The sequence below is a fragment of the Hemitrygon akajei genome, chromosome 3, assembly GCF_048418815.1.
Source record: "Hemitrygon akajei chromosome 3, sHemAka1.3, whole genome shotgun sequence".
Lineage (NCBI taxonomy): Eukaryota > Metazoa > Chordata > Chondrichthyes > Myliobatiformes > Dasyatidae > Hemitrygon > Hemitrygon akajei.
In genome coordinates, this window is record NC_133126.1 from 86,356,574 (window position 1) to 86,378,708 (window position 22,135).

Here is a 22,135-nt window from a genome sequence, read left to right on the forward strand (position 1 = left end):
CAAGAAACGTTCAATTGAGTTTTCCCACATAAAGCACTAGAAATAGTTGTTATTCTGGTTCATTCCACGTTAAGACAATTTTCAATAGCATTGTACTGGAGAAAAGTCTTAAACAATTAAATACACAAACCTTTTTTTAAAAAAAGAAACCCTTACATTCAGGTTCCCAGAGATAACTATTTCCTCTGCTCCCTTATAAAAGTCATCTCATCCAATGCAGACTGGGTTTCTGCAAGTACACAGCTAGGTCCTGGGATTGCAGATTTGTTTAAACTTGGATGTTGTTTTTGTTAGCACCACAAAGAAATTAATTAACTGTGTGCAAAGCACTTCAATGTTTTATTTTTTTAAAGTGCTAATTAACAGTTGGATGTTGATAATGTGGAATGTTGCAAGTCCGATTCACTGTTGGCGAACAGTGGGAGAACTGTATTGCCTTGGTTGTAGCAAGAATTGGGCCTCAAACCACAGCGTCTGTTGCTTATTTGCAGCCACTCAAGAGAGAGGTGTTGGAGTTGACGTGCTCCACAGGAGGTAGTGTGGCATGCTGGAGTTGGTGCTGCTCTCCAGTATTTGCTCAGCGTAAAACAAGATGTATTGTGTTCAACTGCAGACTGCTGCATGGACTCAGGAACTTTTTAAACATTTTTTGCTGTGACCATATTTTACTGCTGTCTTATATGCTATGTGTGCCTTGTGCTGTGAATGACTGTTGATACTATGTTTTGCACCTTGGCCCTGGAGAAATGTTGTTTCATTTAGCTGTATTCATGGGTATTCATGTATGGCTGAAAGACAACTTGAACTAGAACATGATAACTGTTATCTCTTTTTTATGACAATGGAAAGACAGTGTTTAGCATGAGGACATGATATGTCTCTCCTCAGTGAAGCCCATACTGCCTGGAACTTCTTAGCTTTGAGACTGTTCCCCATTGTCAGCCAACTCCTCTCTTTAGAAAAGGCTCTGAAGCATTTGGACTCTCACGACCAGACTATGTAACAGTTTCTTCCCCCAAGCTATTAGACTCCTCAATACCCGAAGCCTGGACTGACACCTTGCCCTATTGTCCTGTTTATTATTTATTGTAATGCCTGCACTTTGTGCACTTTATGCAGTCCTGTGTAGGTCTGTAGACTAGTGTAGCTTTCTCTGTGTTTTTTTTTAACGTAGTTCAGTCTAGTTTTTGTACTGTGTCATGTAACACCATGGTCCTGAAAAATGTTGTCTCATTTTTACTATGTACTGTACCAGCAGTTATGGTCGAAATGGCAATAAAAGTGACTTGACTTGACTTATGTTCTTTCCATCTTGGTAAAATCATTTGTCTTATTTTCTTCAGCCCATTTATTTAAACCCTCAAATGTGCATTTGTTATTCTTCACTCAGCCATTCCTAAGCTGTTGTAGTCAGCCTCCTATTTTCTATCATTTTGAACATCCAATGAAAACTTAACTCACACTAATTACCTACAACACTGTGCTGGATAAACCACATTTCTTTCCAGACTAGTACTCTACTCGATTAAAAATTACTCTGTTTTCTCTTAATTTCCATAAAAAACCTTGCTCCTTCCCTTTCTTTTTAAATTTCTTCCAAGTATACTGGTCTCCAAGATCCATAGTTCTCTATTAATTATTTTCATGTTTTCCATTGATTATGTAATTACTTGCATCTATCCCAAACTCTGGAATTTCCTCTCCAAATCTCTTTGTATTTGTATTCCAATAGTTCTTTCTTTATGTTATATTAGATTATACACCAGGGTGTAATTAAATTATTTGTTCCCATGGAGCTCACGGAGTAAACAGTATACAGGGTAATCATTAATACAACAATAAATACAGTGACAAACACAAACAGCAGAATGTAAAGGTTGCAACACAGTCTGAAGTAGTGAAAACGTAATCGAATGACAATATCAAGTAACTGAAGGAAGTAGTGTTAAGATAATGAAAACTTTGCTGCACCACCAGAAAGGGAGAAAAGGCATGATTCCCCCAGCAGTGTGATGGCAGTGGGGAAGAAGTTGTTCTTCCGGGCTTTCATACTCTTATATCTTCTTCAAGAAGGAATAAGAGAGAAGAGGGAATGGCCAGGTTGACAATCATCCTTGATGGCATTACTAACCTTTCTGAAACAATGCACCTTGAAGGTGGACTAGATGGAAGAAAGTGACAAGCCTGTGATGCAATGTTCCTTATTTGTAATGAGTGGCGTGTGCAAAAATCTTGTGCTGTGCATTTTTTTGCCCAGTGACCACAACATGCATGCACTGAATTTTTAATTGGTAGTAAACCTGAAGCTATTCCAAGGATAATAAACTATCAAGTCCAGTTTGTTGTTCATTGTTTAAAAGAAATAAAATAATACATATCAATGAGTCTCATTTCTTATAGACTATTTATTTCTCATATTCTCACAAAACATATGTAACAGGCCTGTGGCAGGTAATGAAGGATTTTCTCACCGGAGCTTTTGCACACTGTCCCTATGTGATTTGCTTGCTAAATGATGCTTTAAAAAGTCAAGTTTCCAAATATCACTCCACTTCTTCCCACTTGCAAAATCTCCAGAATTTTTTGCATCATAACAATACACACAGGCAACAAGAGTTTCTGTATTGTTCATAAATATTTCTCATAGCTGCGCATTCCTGACCTCATGAGCTTTGAGTTTAGCAGTTCTACTGTTTCATTAAGCCATTCCGCTTCAATTGAATGAGCAGTTCTTTAGCGCTTCACACCTTTTGCTTCTTTGGAGTTAAGCATAGTGAATTAATAATTTCTCCAATAAAAGTATAGATAAGCCAATTCTAAAATCTGCAGACAAATCATCGCAAATGCCACATTGTCAACACCATCCGCATCAGAAACCAGAAAAGGAAATGTGATTGTGTACAATCATGAAATATATAGCATGCCAATGAGGTGGAGGGTGACAACCTTTTGTGTGCAGTTTCAATTCCTTTGTGTGTTAGTAGTAAAAGATGTGTGCACGTATGCACACACATACACCTTAAAGGGAACATTGCTGTGAAGAACTGGGCTGTGTTTATTAGTCTCTGCAGGTTGAGTGGGTCAAGAGCTGAGCAACTAGCATACCACACTGAGATGCAATCTGTCAAGAATACTTTCCATAGCACATCTGCAGAAGCTCAAGAGAATCTTTATGGACATGCTGTATCTTCTCAGATGCCCAAGAAAGTGAGAGGCTGATTGGACATAGAACTTAGAACATAGAACACAGAAAATCTACAGCACATTACAGGCCCTTCTGCCCACTACGCTGTGCTGACCATGTAACTAGAATTCAGGACGAATTCTAGGGTGAAAGGTGCATAATTCACAGCCACAAACATTGAGTGGTGTTCACTTTAAGAGGCTGGTTGGACGTGATGACATAAATATGTGATGTATTTTTACCACACTTTGTGTTCAGTGTTTGGAGAGATTTGGGTGAAATAAAATATTGAAGTTCAAACAGCAGTTTACATCTTGGGAAAAGCAACAAAATACACAAATTGCCCCAGCTTGACTTACTGGCAGTCAGATTTTACTTAGTATAATAAAAGAAACAATTCAGCCCATCAATTCTGTGCTGGCTCTCTAAAGAGCAATCCTATCAGTGCCACTCCCTGTTTCTTAAACGTGGGACCCTGAAGCTACAGAACTAATCACTGTGTCATCTTTCTGTCCCAGATATAGACCACAAGTCAGTTCACCAATGTGGAACCTTGGGTGTGTCAGCCAGAACAATGGTAGTTCTAGAACTTCAACGGCATTTCAGACTGCACACGGCATCTGAAGGCAGTCATCCCCAGTCTGAATAAGGAGCAAACCCAAATAAGCTGGGCCCTTTCAGTAGTCAGGTCAGTGATCGACTGGGTAGTTCGGAAGGAGGTGCCATTGGGGAGAGGTCCTTGCAGATATTTGAATAGAGACCACCCCAACCCCTTCCTGTACATCGATGAGAGGGCCTGTGGGTCCTCCTGCAAAGAAAGATTTTCAACAACCAGAAAATGAAGACAAGGAATGTGATTAAGCTGCAATCGGACTGCAGGGAAAGAGCCAACAGGCACACTAAAGATGCTGCATTTCTAAAGACTGTTCAAATTTCTGGAATAACCTCTCTGCTTAAAATTTGGTAGGTAGCAATTAGGGAATGCTCAGGTTTCTTATCACCGGCATGTGTTGTGAAATTTGTTAACTTAGCAGCAGCAGTTCAATGCAATACATAATATAGCAGAGAAAAAAATAATAAATAAAATGAAAATAATAATAAATAAACAAGTAAATCAATTACATATATTGAATAGATTTTTTAAAAACGTGCGAAAACAGAAATACTGTATGTTAAAATAGTGAGGTAGCGTCCAAAGATTCAATGTCCATTTAGGAATCGGATGGCGGAAGGGAAGAAGCTGTTCCTGAATCAATGTGCGTGTGCCTTCAGGCTTCTGTACCTCCTAACTGATGGTACCAGTGAGAAAAGGGCACGCCCTGGGAGCTGGAGGTCCTTAATAATGGACACTGCCTTTCTGAGACACCGCTCCCTGAAGGTATTCTGGACTAGTATCCAAGATGGAACTAACTAGATTTACAACTTTCTGCAGGAACTTTCAGTCCTGTGCCCCTCCATACCAGACAGTGATGCAGCCTGTCAGAATGCTCTCCATAGTACAACTATAGAAGATTTTGAATGTATTTGTTGACATACCAAATCTGTTCAAACTCCTTATAAAGTATAGCCGCTGTCTTGCCTTCTTTATAACTACATCAATATGTTGGGACCAGGTTAGATCCTCAGAGATCTTGACACCCAGGAACTTGAAACTGCTCACTCTCTCCACTTCTGATCCCTCTATGAGGATTGGTATGTGCTCCTTCGTCTTACCCTTCCTGAAATCCACTAATAGCTCTTCTGTCTTACTGACGTTGAGTGCCAGGTTGTTGCTGTGACACCACTCCACTAGTTGGCATATCTCACTCCTGTACACCCTCTCATCATCAGTTGAGACTCTACCAATAATGGTTGTATCATCAGCAAATTTATAGATGGTATTTGAGCTACGCCTAGCCTCACAGTCATGTGTATATAGAGAGTAGTGCAGTGGGCTAAGCACACACCCCTGAGGTGCACCAATGTTGATAGTTAGCAAGGAGGATACATTATCACTAATCCACACAGAATGTGGTCTTCCAGTTAGGAAGCCGAGGATCCAATTGCAGAGGGAGGTACAGAGGCCCAGGTTCTTCAACTTCTCAATCAAGATTGTGGGAATTATGGTATTAGATGCTAAGCTATAGTTGATAAACAGCAGCTTGACGTAGGTGTTTGTGTCGTCTGGGTGGTCTAAAGCCGTGTGGCGAGCCATTGAGATTGCGTCTGCCATTGACCTATTGTGGCGATAGGCAAATTGCAATGGGTCCAGGTCCTTGCTGAGGCAAGAGTTCAGTCTAGTTATAACCAACCTCTCAAAGAATTTCATCACTGTCGACGTGAGTGCTACCGGGCGATAGTCATTAAGGAAACTCACATTATTCTTCTTAGGCCCTGGTATAATTGTTGCCTTTTTGAAGCAAGTAGATTCTCCTAGATTGGCCTTTCCTGGAGGGCCAAGAGAAGAGACTGTTTTTTGCGTTTAGGTCATTTACATTTTTCTGTTCCTTGAAAATGTATTGTGGATTCAGTTTGGAAGAATGCATTCCTAAAAGGTGTGAATCCCACTCCACAGACGATGCTGGCAACTGTGGGATAGATGCGAATCAGAAGGTGTGAAGTTTGTATGCAGTTTCAAAAGAAAGCATTGTCCATACTTTGTAAATATGGAATTGTCCTTTGTGTTTATCACATAACTATCGAGCCCCACGTTGGGCCAGCAGACCTTTCCACTGAAAGTGTCTCCGTATGATGCCTGCTGTACTTTATTTTGTTGAATAAAGAAGCTGCTTTGTATCTAACAGTAATTTTCTCCAGTGACTTCATTCACACAACAACAAAATGCTGTCATGTTGGAACCACCAAATAATGTTTATAAAGTACATTGGTCTATCAAAACCTCAGCATATTCCAAAGAGCTTTTACAGCCAATAAAGTACTTTTCAAGTATAATCAATATGAAACACAGTAATGTTCCCACACCAAACTTCCTCAAAGAACATACAGTACGTGATAGTTAACTACTTCTGATTCAGTGATAACTCAGCAGCTCTGCTTTGCATGAAAAATCAACAAACCGGCCCTTGATTTATGTACTTGTCCACAAAAAGACGTTCAGACAGATCAGCACTCTTTCAGTCTAGCGCAACAGGGTCAGCTTACCATAAACAAGAGAAAACCTGAAGATGCTGGAAATCCAAGCAACACACACAAAATGCTGAAGGAACTCAGCAGGTCAGGCAGCATCAATGAAGAAAGTACAGGCGACGTTTCAGGCTGAGACCCTGCATCAGGACTGTAAAAAAAAGATGAGGTGTCAGAATAAGAAAGTTGGGGGGGGGGGGAGGAAAAACATAAGGTGATACGTGAAACTTGTGGGATATTCCAGTGTCCGCCCATTTTAATACCACTTCCCATTCCCTTCTGACAAGTCAGTCCATGGCCTCCTCTACAGACATGATGAGGCCACACTCAGTTTGGAGGAGCAACACCTTAAATTCCACCTGGGTAGTCTCCAATCTGATGGAACGAACATCAATTTCTCGAACTTCCGGTGATGACCCCCCCCCCCCCCCTTTTTTTCATTCCCCATTCCAATTTCCCTCTCTCACCTTATCTCCTTACCTGCCCATCACCTCCCTCTGGTGCTCCTCCCCCTTTTCTTTCTTCCACGGGATTCTATCCCCGCCTATCAGATTCCCCTTTCTCCAGCCCTCTATCTCTTTCACCAATAAACACAAGAAAATCTCCAGATGCTGGAAATTCAAGCAACACACACAAAATGCTGGTGGAATGCAGCAGGCCAGGCAGCATCTATAGGAAGAAGTACAGTCAACGTTTCGGGTCAAGACCCTTCGTCAGGTCTAACGGAAAAGAGATAGTAAGAGATTTGAAAGTGGGAGGGGAGGGAGAGACCCGAAATGATAGGAGAAAACAGGAGGGGGAGGGATGAAGCTAAGAGCTGGGAAGTTGATTGGCAAAAGGGATACACAGCTGAAGAAGGGGGAGTATCATAGGACGGAAGGCCATGGAAGAAAGAAACGGGGAGGGGAGCACCAGAGGAAGGTGGAGAACAGTCAAGGAGTTATTGTGAGAGGGAAAGAGAGAGAGAAAAAAGTTTTTCCCAGTTTGCATCGAGTCTTTCAGTGAAATGGTCCCATTTCATACACATCTGCTCTCACCCAACCCTCCCGCCACCCCACTAGGGATAGGGTTCCTCTTGTCCTCACCTACCACCCCACCAGCCTCCGTGTCCAATATATAATTCTCTGTAGCTTCCGCCATCTCCAATGGGATCCCACCACCAAGCACATCTTTTTCTCCCCCCCACTTTCTGCCTTCCACAGGGTTTGCTCCCTACACGACTCCCTTGTCCATTTGTCCCCTCCCCCCCCCCCCCCCCCGTCCCTTCCCACCAGTCTCCCTCCCGGCACTTATCCTTGTAAGCGGAACAAGTACTACACCTGCCCTTACACTTCCTTCCTCACGACCATTCAGGGCCCCAGATAGTCCTTCCAGGTGAGGCGACACTTCACCTGTGAGTTGGTTGGTTTGAGATACAGTGTCCGGTGCTCCCGGTGTGGCCTTTTATATATTGGTGAGACCCAACGCAGACTGGGAGACTGTTTCGCTGAACACCTACGCTCTGTCCGCCAGAGGAAGCAGGATCTCCCAGTGGCCACACATTTTAATTCCATGTCCCATTCCCATTCCAATATGTAAATCCATGTCCTCCTCTACCGCCAAGATGAAGCCACACTCAGGTTGGAGGAACAATATTTTATATTCCATCTGGGTAGCCTCCAACCTGATGGCATGAACATTGACTTCTCTAACTTCCATTAATGCCCCTCATCCCCCTCTTACCCCATCCCTAATTTTTAATTTAAAAACTTTTCTCTCTCTCTGCCCCTCTCACAATCACTTTTTGCCTGCTTTCCATCTCCCTCAGCGCTCCTCTTCCTCTTTCTTTCTCCCTCAGCCTCCCGTCCCATGATCCTTTCCCTTCTCTAGCTCTGTATCCCTTTTGCCAATCACCTTTCCAGCTCTTAGCTTCATTCCTCCCCCCTCCTGTCTTCTCCTATCATTTCAGGTCTCCCCCACACATTTTCAAATCTCTGACTATCTCTTTTTTCCGTTAGTCCTGACGAAGGGTCTCGGCCCGAAACCTTGACAGTGCTTCTTCCAATAGATGCTGCCTGGCCTGCTGCGTCCCACCATCATTTTGTGTGTTGCACCAATAAACTTCCCAGCTCTTTACTTCATCATGCATCCCCCCACCGCCCGCAGTTTCACCTATCGCCTTTGTGTTTCTTCCTCCCCTCCCCATACTTTCTTACTCGGACTCATCTTTTTTTCCGAGTCCTGATGAAGGGTCTCGGACCGAAACGTTGAATGTTTATTCTTTTCCATAGATGCTGCCTTCTGAGGTTCTCTAGCATTTTGTGAGGGTCAGCCTGTACATAGGATTCAAATCCTGGATTAGAAATTGGACATAGTACTTTCTAAATCAGAAGCAATATGATTCACAGATGATAATCTTAAGTGTAAGTATTTGCAATGGAGATAGTTGATAAGAAGTAAATAGAAGCGCCACTTGTTTACTCACAGGCTCCCAGTTCAACACTGAAAACTACATAGACCAGACTGCCTTGCCCCAATCACCCGCTTCTTGTCACAACAACCAATCAATTTCTAGGAAGGTCATAATTTCAGAAGGCGTATTTCGAAATTTAAAATAATTAAATCAGTTATGAATATGGTAAGATGTATTTTCAGAAAATATAAAGACTGGTAACATAAGTGATTGCCATTTTTAATAAAAAGCTATTGTCAATTTCAATTGGCGAGGAGGTCGCTGCGGGAACCAATGAGGAAAGAGCATCGGGTCGCTGGCCGTTTGAATTCAAACCGCGGCAAGAGTTTGACGAGGACGGTGCGTGAGCTCGGGGACTCTCTGGAGTTGGGGTAGGTGTTGTTTTGTAGGTCGATCCGACATGAGGATTTTGGGCGAACTAGGGAGCAAGGCGGGGAGAGGGTATCATGAGTTCCAGAACCTTGCCGTATCAGAGCGGCGAAGCTTCCCGCGGCCCCGATCCTTTTACTTCAGCTTGCTTCTCTTGGTTGTTGATCTTGCCTGTGAAGAAATTGGGATGAATGAGAAAGACCTACCTTTTTTTTTCCTAAAGTGAACAAAACGGCTAACCATCATTCATTATTACATTTCTGCAACTATGTTCATCTCTCTATGAGATAGTAGTATCCACTTTGAATGCTCTCCATTGTTAGCCGGAGATTTAAAATGCGTATTCTTTTAGATGCTGTTTAACTTGAGTAATACAGCATCCGCTTTTAGTTTAACAAAACGTTCAAAACCCCGATAAGCTAATGCATAGTATTTTATTCATTGTCCCACGGCCTTATCTGGAATGAAATAACGTAGTGATTGCTTATCTGATAACCTAATATCCCAGTCTATCTGAGCTGGGAAGTGCAATATCTGGCAGACTATCTCCTTCATATCATCTTCCACTGAGTTATTAGAGTACAGCACAGAGTTCTGAGTACTAAGTGAATGTCTGTGTTGGATGGGGCTGGCGTGAAGTAGTTGTGAGTGAAATGGCCTTGGCCAGGCTGGCAAAATGTTCACTTGGGTGAGCAACCTTGGTGTGTTGGTACTATTTTTTTCCTCTTCAGTGTGGTGCTTTTTCCCCCACACTGGAGCTAGTATCTTGTGTCTTCTCCACTCTTGCCTTTGTTATGTGAGGAGTTTATGTATTTTTTCTTCCAAACTTGAGACTAGGACTGAAACTACTGTATCCATTCATTAGCTTTTTTTGTCTACCTTTTATACCAGGCTAAATGTTCAGTACTGCTGTGGGCCAGAAACTATCTGTTTGCTCCAAACTGATCATGAGATGCCCCAACTCACTTTGATCCAAAGAGTTTGTGCCAGAATTTACCCAATATTGTACATTTGGATATTCTCTTTGTTGTTGTTTTCAATACCTCTCTTTTGAAAAATACACAACATGTTTTTGCAAATTATTATCCATTTCAAATTCCATTTTTTAAAAAAATCTGAAGTCATTGAGTACATTGGAAACACAAGACTGCAGATGCTAGAATCTAGGACAACAAAGAAGTACTGCAGTCAAGAAGCATTTGTGGGAGAGAGAGGGGAGGAGTCCAAGATGATTGGAGGACTTGGGAGGAGTAATGATGATGGGCCAGTTGTGTTAGGTGGGAAAGTGAGAGTTAGCAGGTGGATGATAGAAGTAGATAAGAGGGTGGATAAAAATGAGATAGTGAGTTGGGAGAGATTCTTTGAGTGTTTTTGCTTTCAAATAAGAACCTTTTTTTTCCTAGCAAAAACAAGAGAAAATTGGCAGATGGTGGAAATCCAACACACAAAATGCTGGAGGAACTCAACAGGCCAGGAAGCTTCTATGAAAAAGATGTCTTGGGCCAAGACACTTCATCAAGATTGGGAGGGGAAAAAAGATGAGGAGTCAGAGTAAGAAAGTGGGGGGGGGGGGTGGGAGGGAGGAAGAAACACGAGGTGATGGGGGAGGGGTGAAGTAAAGAGCTACTGGCTGGAGCAGGGGGAATCTGATAAGAGAGGACATAAGGCCATGGAAGAAAGAAATGGGGGAGGAGCACCAGAGGGAGGTGATAAGGAGGTAAGTGAAAGGAGGAAGGCATTACCAGAAGGTTTTTTTCCAGTCCTGCAGGAGGGTTTCAACCCAAAATGTCATAGAAACATAGAAAATCTACAGCACAATACAGGTCCTTCGGCCCACAAAGCTGTGCTGAACATGTCCTTGCCTTAGAACTACCTAGGCTTACCCATAGCCCTCTATTTTTCTAAGCTCCATGTAGCCATCCAAGAGTCTTTTAAATGACCCTATCGATTCTGCCGCCGGCAGCCCATTCCACACACTCACCGCTGTTTGTGTTTTTTAAAAAAAAACTTAACCCTGACATCTCCTCTGTACCTACTTCCAAGCACCTTAAAACTATGCCCTCTCATGCTAGCCATTTCAACCCTGGGAAAAAGCCTCTGACTATCCACATGATCAATGTCTCTCATCTTGTACACCTCTATCAGGTCACCTCTCATCCTCGGTCGCTCCAAGGAGAAAAGGCCGAATTTGCTCAACCTATTCTCATAAGGCATGCTCCCCAATCCAGGCAACATCCTCGTAAATCTCCTCTGCACCCTTTCTATGGTTTCCATGCCCTTCCTGGCATGAGGTGACCAGACTTGAGCACAGTATTCCAAGTGGGGTCTCACCAGGGTCCTATATAGCTGCAACATTACTTCTTGACTCTTAAAAGTCAGTCCCACAATTGATGAAGGCCAATGCACCATATGCCTTAACCACAGAGTCAATCTACGTAGCAGCTTTGAGTGTCCTATGGACCTGGACTCCAAGATCCCTCTGATCTGCCACACTGCTAAGAGTCTTGCCATTAATGCTGTATTCTGCCATCATATTTGACCTACCGAAATGAACCACTTCACGTATATATGTGTTGAGCTCCATCTGCCACTTCTCAGCCCAGTTTTGCATTCTATCAATGTCCCACTGTAACCTCTTTCTTTTTCAATCTTTATTATTGTTATTAATATCAACAAAATAAAATGATACATAGATAATGGGATTACAAACATACACTTTCCAACTAAACATGAGAGAATAGATAAGCAATGATTACAGTATAAATGAGTATTCCCAAATCATGAACGATACAATATACAAATAAACAAGTCAAACCTAGGTATATCATAATATATATTTTTAAAAAAACAGAAAAAAGAAAAAAAATTATGCAAAAAAACTAATCTAATAATCTAATAACTAATAGAGAACAAAAACTAAAAAGAAAAAATAGAAAAAAAAGGGCTGTTTATAATATCTCACAACAATAGAAAATCATCAGTGTCGTCAACTCCGATCCTCTCAACATATATACAATCAAAACTGGAAAAACAAATAGGCTTGGAACAGGGTCATATTACATCATATGAAAATATTGAATAAATGGTCTCCATATCTTTTCAAATTTAATAGAAGTATCAAATACAACACTTCTAATTTTTTCTAAATTTAAACATAACAGTTTGAGAAAACCAATGAAATACGGTAGGAGGATTAATTTCTTTCCAATTCAACAAAATAGATCTTCTAGCCATTAATGTAAGAAATGCAATCATTCGACAAGCGGAAGAGGATAAATGGAGTGAGTCCATCATTGGTAAACCAAAAATTGTAGTAATAGGATGAGGTTGTAAATCAATGTTCAATACCGCAGAAATAATATCAAAAATATCTTTCCAATATTTTTTCAAAAGCGGACACGACCAAAACATATGAGTTAAAGATGCTATCTCAGAATGACATCTGTCACAAATAGGATTTATATAGGAATAAAAATGAGCCAATTTATCCTTAGACATATGAGCCCTGTGCACAACTTTAAACTGTATTAATGAATGTTTAGCACATATAGATGATGTATTAACTAATTGAAGAATTTTATCCCAATTCTCAATAGGGATAATAAGGTTAAGTTCTCTTTCCCAATCATTTTTAGTCTTATAAAAGGGCTCTGAACGTATCTTCATAATTATATTGTAGAGTTTTGATATTAGCCCTTTCTGAAAAGGATTTAGTTCAAACAAATTCTCCAAAATACCTGAAGACACAAAATTTGGAAAAGTAGGAAGTACAGTATTTAAGAAATTCCTAATCTGTAAATATCTAAAAAAATGAAATCGAGGCAAATTATATTTATTAGATAATTGCTCAAAAGACATAAAACAATTATCCAAAAATAAATCGGAAAATCGTAATAATCCTTTAGTCTTCCAAGCTGAATAAGCTTGGTCTATAATAGAAGGATAAAAAAAGCAATTGGATACAATAGAAATATTTAAAACAAACTGAGTCAACCCAAAAAATTTCCGAAATTGAAACCATATACGTAAAGTATGTTTAACTATCGGGTTGTCAATTCGTTTCGGCAATTTAGAAAGAGCAAAGGGAAGAGAAGTCTCTAAAATAGAACCCAATGCAAATCCTTGTACAGATTTAATTTCCAAGTTCACCCAATGAGGGCTAAAAGATATATCCCAATCCTTTAACCAACATATCAAATATCGGATATTAACTGCCCAATAATAAAATTTAAAATTAGGCAATGCCAATCCACCTTCTTTGCCTTCTGTAAATATATTTTATCTAACCTAGGATTTTTATTCTGCCATATATATGAGGAAATTTTTGAATCAACATTAGCAAAAAAAGATTTCGGAATAAAAATTGGTACCGCTTGAAATATATATTAAAAACTTGGGTAAAATAACCATCTTAATAGCATTAATCCGACCTATCAGAGATAAAGATAGTGGTGACCATTTAGTAAACAAACATTTAATTTGATCAATTAAGGGTAAAAAATTAACCTTAAATAAGTCTTTATAGTTTTTTGTGATTTTAATCCCTAAGTAAATAAAAGAGTCATTAACTAATTTAAAAGGTAAATTTCCATAAATTGGAACCTGTCTATTTAAAGGAAACAATTCACTCTTATTAAGATTTAATTTATACCCGGAAAAATCACTAAATTGAACCAACAATGATAAATCTGCAGGAATGGATTTCTCAGGATCAGAAATAAATAATAATAAATCATCTGCATATAATGATAACTTATGTATATGTCCCACGATTAATGCCAAAAATGTTCTGTGATTCTCTGATAGCAATTGCCAAGGGTTCTAAAGCAATATCAAATAATAATGGACTAAGAGGACAGCCTTGTCTAGTACCCCGAAATAAACGAAAAAAGGGAGATCTTAGATTGTTAGTAAGCACCGAGGCTACTGGAGTATGATATATCAGTTTAATCCAGGAAATAAATGTCGGACTAAAATTAAACTTCTCAAGCACATAAAATAAGTATGGCCATTCAACTCTATCAAATGCTTTCTCCGCATCTAATGAAATAACACATTCTGAAGTGCTACGTGAAGGAGTATAAACAATATTCAATAATCTCTTAACATTGAAAAAAGAATAGCGATTTTTAATAAAACCAGTTTGATCTTCCGAAATAATTTGGGGTAATACCTTCTCCAGCCTGGATGCCAGTAACTTGGAAAAGATCTTGGAATCTACATTCAATAAAGATATTGGTCTATAGGATGCACAGTCAGTAGGGTCTTTATCTTTCTTCAGTATTAAAGAAATGGAAGCTCTATAAAAAGATTGTGGCAGATTGCCCAATCTAATTGCTTCTTCAAAAACCCTGCATAACCAAGGAGAAAGAGTAGCGGAAAAACATTAAAAAAATTCTACTGTATACCCATCTGGACCTGGTGCTTTTCCAGAATTCATAGAGGAAATAACCCCTTTAATTTCTGCATCCGTAATAGGAGTTTCTAATATTGAAAGATCATCTGATGATAATTTTGGAAAATTCAATTCCACAATTGACGAAGGCCAATACACCATATGCCTTCTTAACCATAGAGTCAACCTGCGCAGCTGCTTTAAGCGTCCTATGGACTCGGATCCCAAGATCCCTCTGACCCTCCACACTGCCAAGAGTCTTACCATTAATACTATACTCTGCCTTGATATTTGACCTACCAAAATGAACCACTTCACACTTCACACTGGGTTGAACTCCATCTGCCACTTCTCAGCCCAGTTTTGTACCCTATCAATGTCCCACTGTAACCTCTGACAGCCCTCCACACTATCCACAACACCCACAACCTTTGTGTCATCAGCAAATTTACTAACCCATCCCTCCACTTCCTCATTGAGGTCATTTATAAAAATCACAAAGAGATCCCAGAACAGATCCCTGAGGCACACCACTGGTGACCGGCCTCCATGCAGAATATGACCCGTCTACAACCACTCTGCCTTCTGTGGGCAAGCCAGTTCTGGAACCACAAAGCAATGTCCCCTTGGATCCCATACCACCTCACTTTCTCAATAAGCCTTGCATGGGGTACCTTGTCAAATGCCTTGCTGAAATCCATATACACTACTTCTACGGCTCTACCTTCATCAATATGTTTAGTCACATCCTCAAAAAATTCAATCAGGCTTGTGAGGCATGACCTACCTTTGACAAAGCCATGCTGACTATTCTTAATCATATTATACCTCTCAAATGTTCATAAATCCTGCCTCTCAGGATCTTCTCCATCAACTTACTAACCACTGAAGACTCTCTGGTCTATAATTTCTGCCTTTTCTGTACTCTTTTCCATAGATGCTGCCTGGCCAGCTGACTTCCTCCAGCATTTTGCGTGTGTGGCTCCCATTCTTTTTCTGATAGATTCTAGCATTTCCTACAATAATCAATTAAGAAAGTGGCATCAGGATACTTAATACAATTGGGTGGATCGGTCTGAATGCCTTTTTGTGGACAAGTACATAAATCGAGAGCCAGTTTGTTGAATTTTTTTCATGCAAAGCAGCTGCTGAGTTACCCCTGAATGAGAAGTACCGGTAGTTAACTATCATGTACTGAATGTTCTTTGTAGAAGCTTGGTATTGGGAAAATTATCTATTGTTTCATATTGATTATACTTGAAAAATACTTTATTGGCTGTAAAAGCTCTTTGGAATACACGGAGATTGTGAAAGACCAATGTACTGTATAAATGCTTGGTTCTTCCAACATGACAGCATTTGATATTGAGAGTTCCCTGAGTAAAGTTCGTAGAGCTACTATTGTTCTGGCTGCCTTACCTATTCCTGGCTGACCATGTTGACTGCACCCAAGGTTCCTCATTGGTGAACTGACCTGTGGTCCTTACTGGGGATGGAAATATGGAACAGTGATTAGCTCTGCAGCTTCAGGATCCCACATTTAAGAAACGGAGTGGGCCCGATGGGGTTGCTGTTTAGAGAGCCAGCACAGAATTGATGGGTTAGGTATGTTCGTGCCCAGCTGTCCTTGGAGAGGGAGCACACATTCGCAATGGGCACATTGGGGGACTTCAGTTAGTGGTGGGCCCCCTAAGGTAGTGACTGTTTTATAGATGGTGGTAACCATAGTTTAATTTGAGTATACTGACAGTCTTGTAAATATTGACTGCCTGTGCATTGTGTATAGGTGATGTAACTAAATTTTTATAGTTTTGTTTAAAAAAAATATACCATATTCTTACAGATTTGACTAGAGTGCTTTTTGGGTATCTGAGATGTAGGATCACAGTCAAAATAAATTTATTCAACCAGAGGATGGTAAATCTCTGGCAGTCTGTACAAAGAGAGCCATGGAGACCAAGGGTACTGAAATGACAAAAAATGTACATAGGCAAACAAGGAAAACAGCGATTAATATTGAAAAACAGTACTGCAACAGAAGAGTCAGCTATGATCTTAATGAATAGTGGAAGTTAATGACCCTGTTTTGTACTCCTGCCCGCTACCACTCACATCCTAGTTCTGTAATCTTTTCCAGATTCTGATTCTAATCTGTTGACACCACCTGATAATAAGCTTCTCCACTTTTGGTGTTGTACTTTGCCAACATTCTGAAATTCTCTCCTTGTATCTGCCTTTTTTGATACTTGTTTTTCTTTTATAAAAGCTGAATGCAGTTAGCTGCTCAACCAGGCTTTGGTCCTTAAAGTACTTTATACCCGAGCATTCAAGAAGGTCTGGGTTTCTTACTTTCTCTCATTCTATATTGCAATGCTTCCCAGCCTGGCACTGGCTGCTGTAATCTTGAACCCAAGGATATGTCAGGCCTGTATCTAGATTTTGTTTCTTATCCAGCTTTGGAAATGGTTTGTATGGGTCAGTAACTAATATTACAAGTTTGATAATGACCATCCCGATTTGGTATATGATATGGGGTATGTATGCTTTTAACTTGATTAAAAACAATGTGGGCATATGTGCTTTATCTTAAACCAGAATACGAGGATCATTCGCCTATGGAAGTACGATTTAAAATTGTGGTTAGTAAGGAGAGATGCTTTTAAGTAATTGGAATACTTTTTCCCCCTCAAAAGAAGTATTGTTAATCCCTCATAACATTCGAAGATTTGTTCTGCTTAATGCCTACTCCTTGCAGGTCATTCTTATAAAAACACACACACACCCTCTTCTCACCCCCCCCCCCCCCCCCCCCCCCCGCTGGAATTTCTAGTAATTTGCCTTCACCTTAACTAGGCTGTTAGAAGGTATGCATCTTTATGGCTGGAATTACAGAGTAATTGAGTAGGTTTTTGTTTTGAGGCTCGGCCATCATTGGATGATAGTGAAAATGTGATTAAAATTATACTTTGCAAAAGTAGGTTGTGTACTAGTTCATCTTCTCTAAGAATCTTTTACTACAGTATTTTTTCAGTTCAACTTTATTGCTTAAAACAATGCTAATGAGTCATTTTCCATCCTTTCAAATAGCATATTTCACATCACAATCACTCTTTTAAACCATTTTCGCTTCACTATACAGTTTAAAAAATCTTGAGCTGCTTATATTTTTTATAAATCAAATCTGATGGTTGAAAGTGGAAATGTGTATTTCATTTGCAGGGTTCTATTTATTAAGGCTGAACAACTCTCAAAATGGCAGAGGCAGATTGGGAACTAAGTAAGGAGAATGTTCAGCCTTTGAAGCAAGGCCGAGATGTGGGTACGCTTAAGGATGTGCTTGCACAACATGAAGGCCCATGTCAGATCAGTATCCAGGAACAGAAACAGTGAGTAATACTGCATGAGTATGTTGGCACAAGGCCTTGAAAAGAGAGTCCATGTTTACATAATATGAACCATGATAATCAGTGAAAAGTATAACATAATTATCTGCCCCGAACGTTAGTGAGACCCTAAAGTTGGTACAAGTATCTTACTACCAGGATTTGCAATGCTTGAATTGACAGCACCATCTGACTCTCCTCATGTGAGCACCCATAAATATACCAAACCAAAATGCCCAGGAGAGTATTTTGGCTAGGGGAACATTATTACTTGTGCACGTATTGTTATTAGCTGTGTTTCCAAATAGATGCTGACACAGTAATCATTTCCTAGAGAACCTGTGATGTAAATGATGTTTCAAAGCAGTAGAATGTATAGGTCGGTGGTCATCCAATTAATGTATTTGAAAGCACATCAAGTTACGTAATAGTTGACTATAGACCCTATTGGGAGGGTTAGTAGTTTACTTCCAAAAGATACTCCTGTTCACTTGCGAAAGGAATAGTCATTATGTTCTTGGTGTCAATGCACATATCATTCTTGCATTTGGTTTTCTTTTCATAATGAGATTTGTATTTTAATTTTTTTTATTCCTATTGAAGTATATTCTTTTTCAAGAATTCACATGATTTATGTTCTTTAAATAAGTTTTATTCTGGGAGAAAACTGAAGTGGAGAAACTGAAGGCCAATTTCCTTAGATATCGTCTTAGTTCTAAGTGAGCATTATTAGTAATGATTTTAAAAATTCATTCTTGATTTATAAGCTTCATTGATACAGACCTGTATCAAGATTGAGATTGTATTGTTTCTGGAAACTTTCAGATGTTCCTTGAACATAAAACATAGGAGCAGAATTGGGCCATTTGGCCATCACATTTGCTCCACCATTCGATAATGACTTATTTATTACCCCCCTCAATCCCATTCTCCTACCTCTCCCGGTACTTTCGATATCCTTACTAATCAAGAATCCATCAAACTTGGCTTTAAATATCCCTAATGACTTGGCGTGCACAGCCATCTGTGGCAATGAATTCCAAAGATCAACCAGCCTCTGGCTATAGAGATTCCTCCTCATCTCTGTTTTAAGGGGATGTCCTTTTCTGAGGCTGTGCCCTCCAGTCCTAGACTCACCCATTATTGGAAACTCCTCACAATACTCCAAAATCAGTATGACCAATGCCTTATAAAGCCTCTGCCTTACATCTTGCTTTTATATTCTAGTCATCTAGAAATTAATCCTAACATTGCATTTCCTTCCATATTACCAACAATCTGCAAGTTAACCTTTAAGAAATCCTGCACTAAGACTTCCAAATCTCTGCAAGATCTTGACTGTATAGATGAAAGCATAGCAATGGATAGTTTCAACAGAATGACTTGCATAAAAGTTTGGAGGTGGTAGTGTTTCTAAAATCTTCAGTAGTGGAATTTATGGATTTGAGGTTTTTGTGAGATATAACACTGCATTGACCAATTGCCTGCCCTAGAGAGCAGGCAATGCCTGTCTTAAAAGCTCTGTGACTATACTGCAACAGTTTTTAAATCAGGAGTTGCATAAATTGGCAGCAGCCATTTCTGAATTTTTTAAGTGGTAGCATTTAATATTAAATGTTGACATTGTTAACTGATGCTACAAGGCTCAACATTGGATTTTGTCTATTTTTCAGAGCCTTTGAGGCAGAAATCCGTTTTTATTCTGGTAATGACCCCCTGGATGTTTGGGATAGGTAAGTAGATTTAGTCTTGCTGTTATCCTTCAGCTAATTATTGTACCCCAGCAAATTTTTTAGAGGATTTGCAAAGAAGCATCTATGCAAAAATATGCAGTTTACCCTAATAGCAGGCTGAAATAATAAGCATAAGTAGGCAGTGTGAGGAAATGTGTTTTAAAAACCCCATGACTGAGTTGCAAACAAATTTATTTGGAGAAAAGATGATTACGTCATTGGGTATAGAAGTAGACAAGCAATAACCAAGTGTCAAAGTAGTTAGCTGTAGGTAAGAGTAAGGTTGGTAGATAAAAGTATTGGAACAAAATACTTCCAAAGATGGTTTGCACTCTTTCAAAGAGTGAACCAGTGGAAAGCATCTGGCCTGGATGGCGTCTTTGATCCCATGCAAATTAGCTGTCGGAGATATTAGCTGACATTTTTAATCCACCTCAATCTGAGGTTCCCACTTCCCACTCCCACTCTCGTCCTGGTAGCTAAGAAAAATAAGTAATATGCCTTTAATGTTTACCACCAGGTGGCTCTGACGTCTCTGGTCTTGAGAGAGGTTGGTCATGGTAAGCATTAACATCAGCCTCTCTATCAACCTCAACCCATTGCAATTGGCCTATTGCTGAAACAGGTCTATGGCAGATGCCATCCAATTTCATGTTGTAATCTCTGGAGCATCTGGACAGTAAAGATAACTAAATTAGACTTTTATTGATTGCAGTGCTAGCTTCAATGTTATAATTCCAAGAAAACTCATAACCAAACTGAATCAATACCTCACTTTGCAACTGGATCCTTGACTTCCTGACCAACAGAATTCAATCAATAAGGATAGACAACAACATGTCTGCCACAATTTTTCTGAGCAGGGTAGCATGGTAATGTAACCTTAACAACACCCAACAGCCTGGGTTCAATTCCTGCCAAAGTCTGTAAAAGAGTTTGTTTGTTCTCTCCATGGTGCCTGGATTTCATCTGGGTGCTCAGGTTTCCTCCCATATTCCAAAAGACATACAGTTTAATAAGCCTTGATCATGTTATGTTGGCGTCAGAATCCTGGCGATATTTGGTGGTTACTCCCAGCATATCCTCTGACTCAGACTCTGTTGGTCATTTATGTAAATGATACATTTCTCTGTATGTTTTGATGTGCATGTGACTAATAAAGCTAAAACTAATCTTCCTTTATCTTTAACGTTTGTGCCATACAAGGCTGATACTCAGCCACCTTCTCTACCCCTGTACACTCATGACTGCATAGTCAGTTTTTGCTCTAACTGCATCTCCAAGTTTGCATGGGATAGTGGGCCATATCTCAGATAAAAATGAGTACGGGAAGGAGATAGAGAGCTTAGTAACATGGTGGGTGTCATGACGGCAACATTTCCCTCAATATCAGCAAAACAAGAGAGCTCGTCATTGGCTTGAGGAAGGGGGTAGTACATGTGCTCCTGTCTGCATCATTTGTGCTGAAGTTAAGGTCCCTGGAGTGAATATCACCACTGGCTTGTTCTGCTCTAACCACATGGATGCCACAACCAAGAAAGATCATTGATGCTTCTGCTTTCTCAGGAGGTTAAAGAAAAGTGGCATGTTTGTGTTAACCCTTACCGATTATTTAATTTTTAAATATTATATAAAATATAATTGCACTGGACAACAACCTATCTGGATGTGTCACACAGAGTATGACTACTGCTCTGCCTGTAATCACAAGAAACTACAGGAAGTGATGGACAAAGTTCATTACATGGAAACCAGCCTCGCCTCCTGCTAAAAGACTATTGAATGGTTCATTAGTATAATAAATTGGACTCTCGATCTTGCAGTCTACCTCATTATGACCTTGTGCCTTATTGTCTACCTGAACTGCAATTTCTGTAGCTTCTACACCTTATTCTGCTTTCTGGTATTCTTTTACCTTTGGTATCTCAATGCACTGTAATGAACAGTATGCAAGACGAGCTTTTTCACATGTACCTCTAAACACGTGATAATAATAAACCAATTCCAATTCTAATATTTCTAATGAGAGGAAGAAAAGGCATCAACACCTGGAGTTGTTTGTTTATGTAAAAGTAGAGGTTAAAAGGCAACTATTCAAACAGCCATGCAGAAAATTGATTGTTTAAAAATGGGTGGTTTGGGTTGTTCAGAGAAGGATATGAATAGTAGCTATGATGAAGGAAATCTGACAATTTGTAGATAAGAGGAAGATGATCAGGAGATGCTGAATGGAGGTGTGAAAGCAGTTCCTCTTGTGGCAGAAGTTGTATTCAGATGAAAAACGTGATGCATTGATCAAAAATGAAGTAGGGTTAGTACTTTGAGTACCACCATCTGTCTGCTGAATTCTTCCCTTATCTCATGGTTCCTAACTGAGATAAATGCTTAGATTATTGATATGTTAATGACGTGGGATTCATTGCTTCCTTTAGAAGAGGTTTCCATAGGTTTACCAGCCTCTGAGCAAAGAAATTTCTTTGGAGCTTGGTGCTAATT

The 22,135-nt window shown here is 39.8% G+C and overlaps 1 protein-coding gene across 2 annotated transcripts in view; it reads left to right on the top strand.

Annotated features, from left to right (window-relative positions):
* Window positions 1–9,070: 9,070 nt before the first annotated feature.
* bub1bb (BUB1 mitotic checkpoint serine/threonine kinase Bb) overlaps window positions 9,071–22,135 on the top strand; it is a 70,763-nt gene continuing 57,698 nt past the window's right edge. For both annotated transcript variants that reach the window (XM_073040275.1, XM_073040276.1), the window contains exons 1-3: window positions 9,071–9,130; window positions 17,743–17,909; window positions 19,580–19,639. In XM_073040275.1, the coding sequence (XP_072896376.1) occupies window positions 17,776–17,909; window positions 19,580–19,639 (194 nt within the window). In that variant the 5' untranslated portion in view covers window positions 9,071–9,130; window positions 17,743–17,775. The remainder of the gene's footprint in view (window positions 9,131–17,742; window positions 17,910–19,579; window positions 19,640–22,135) is intronic.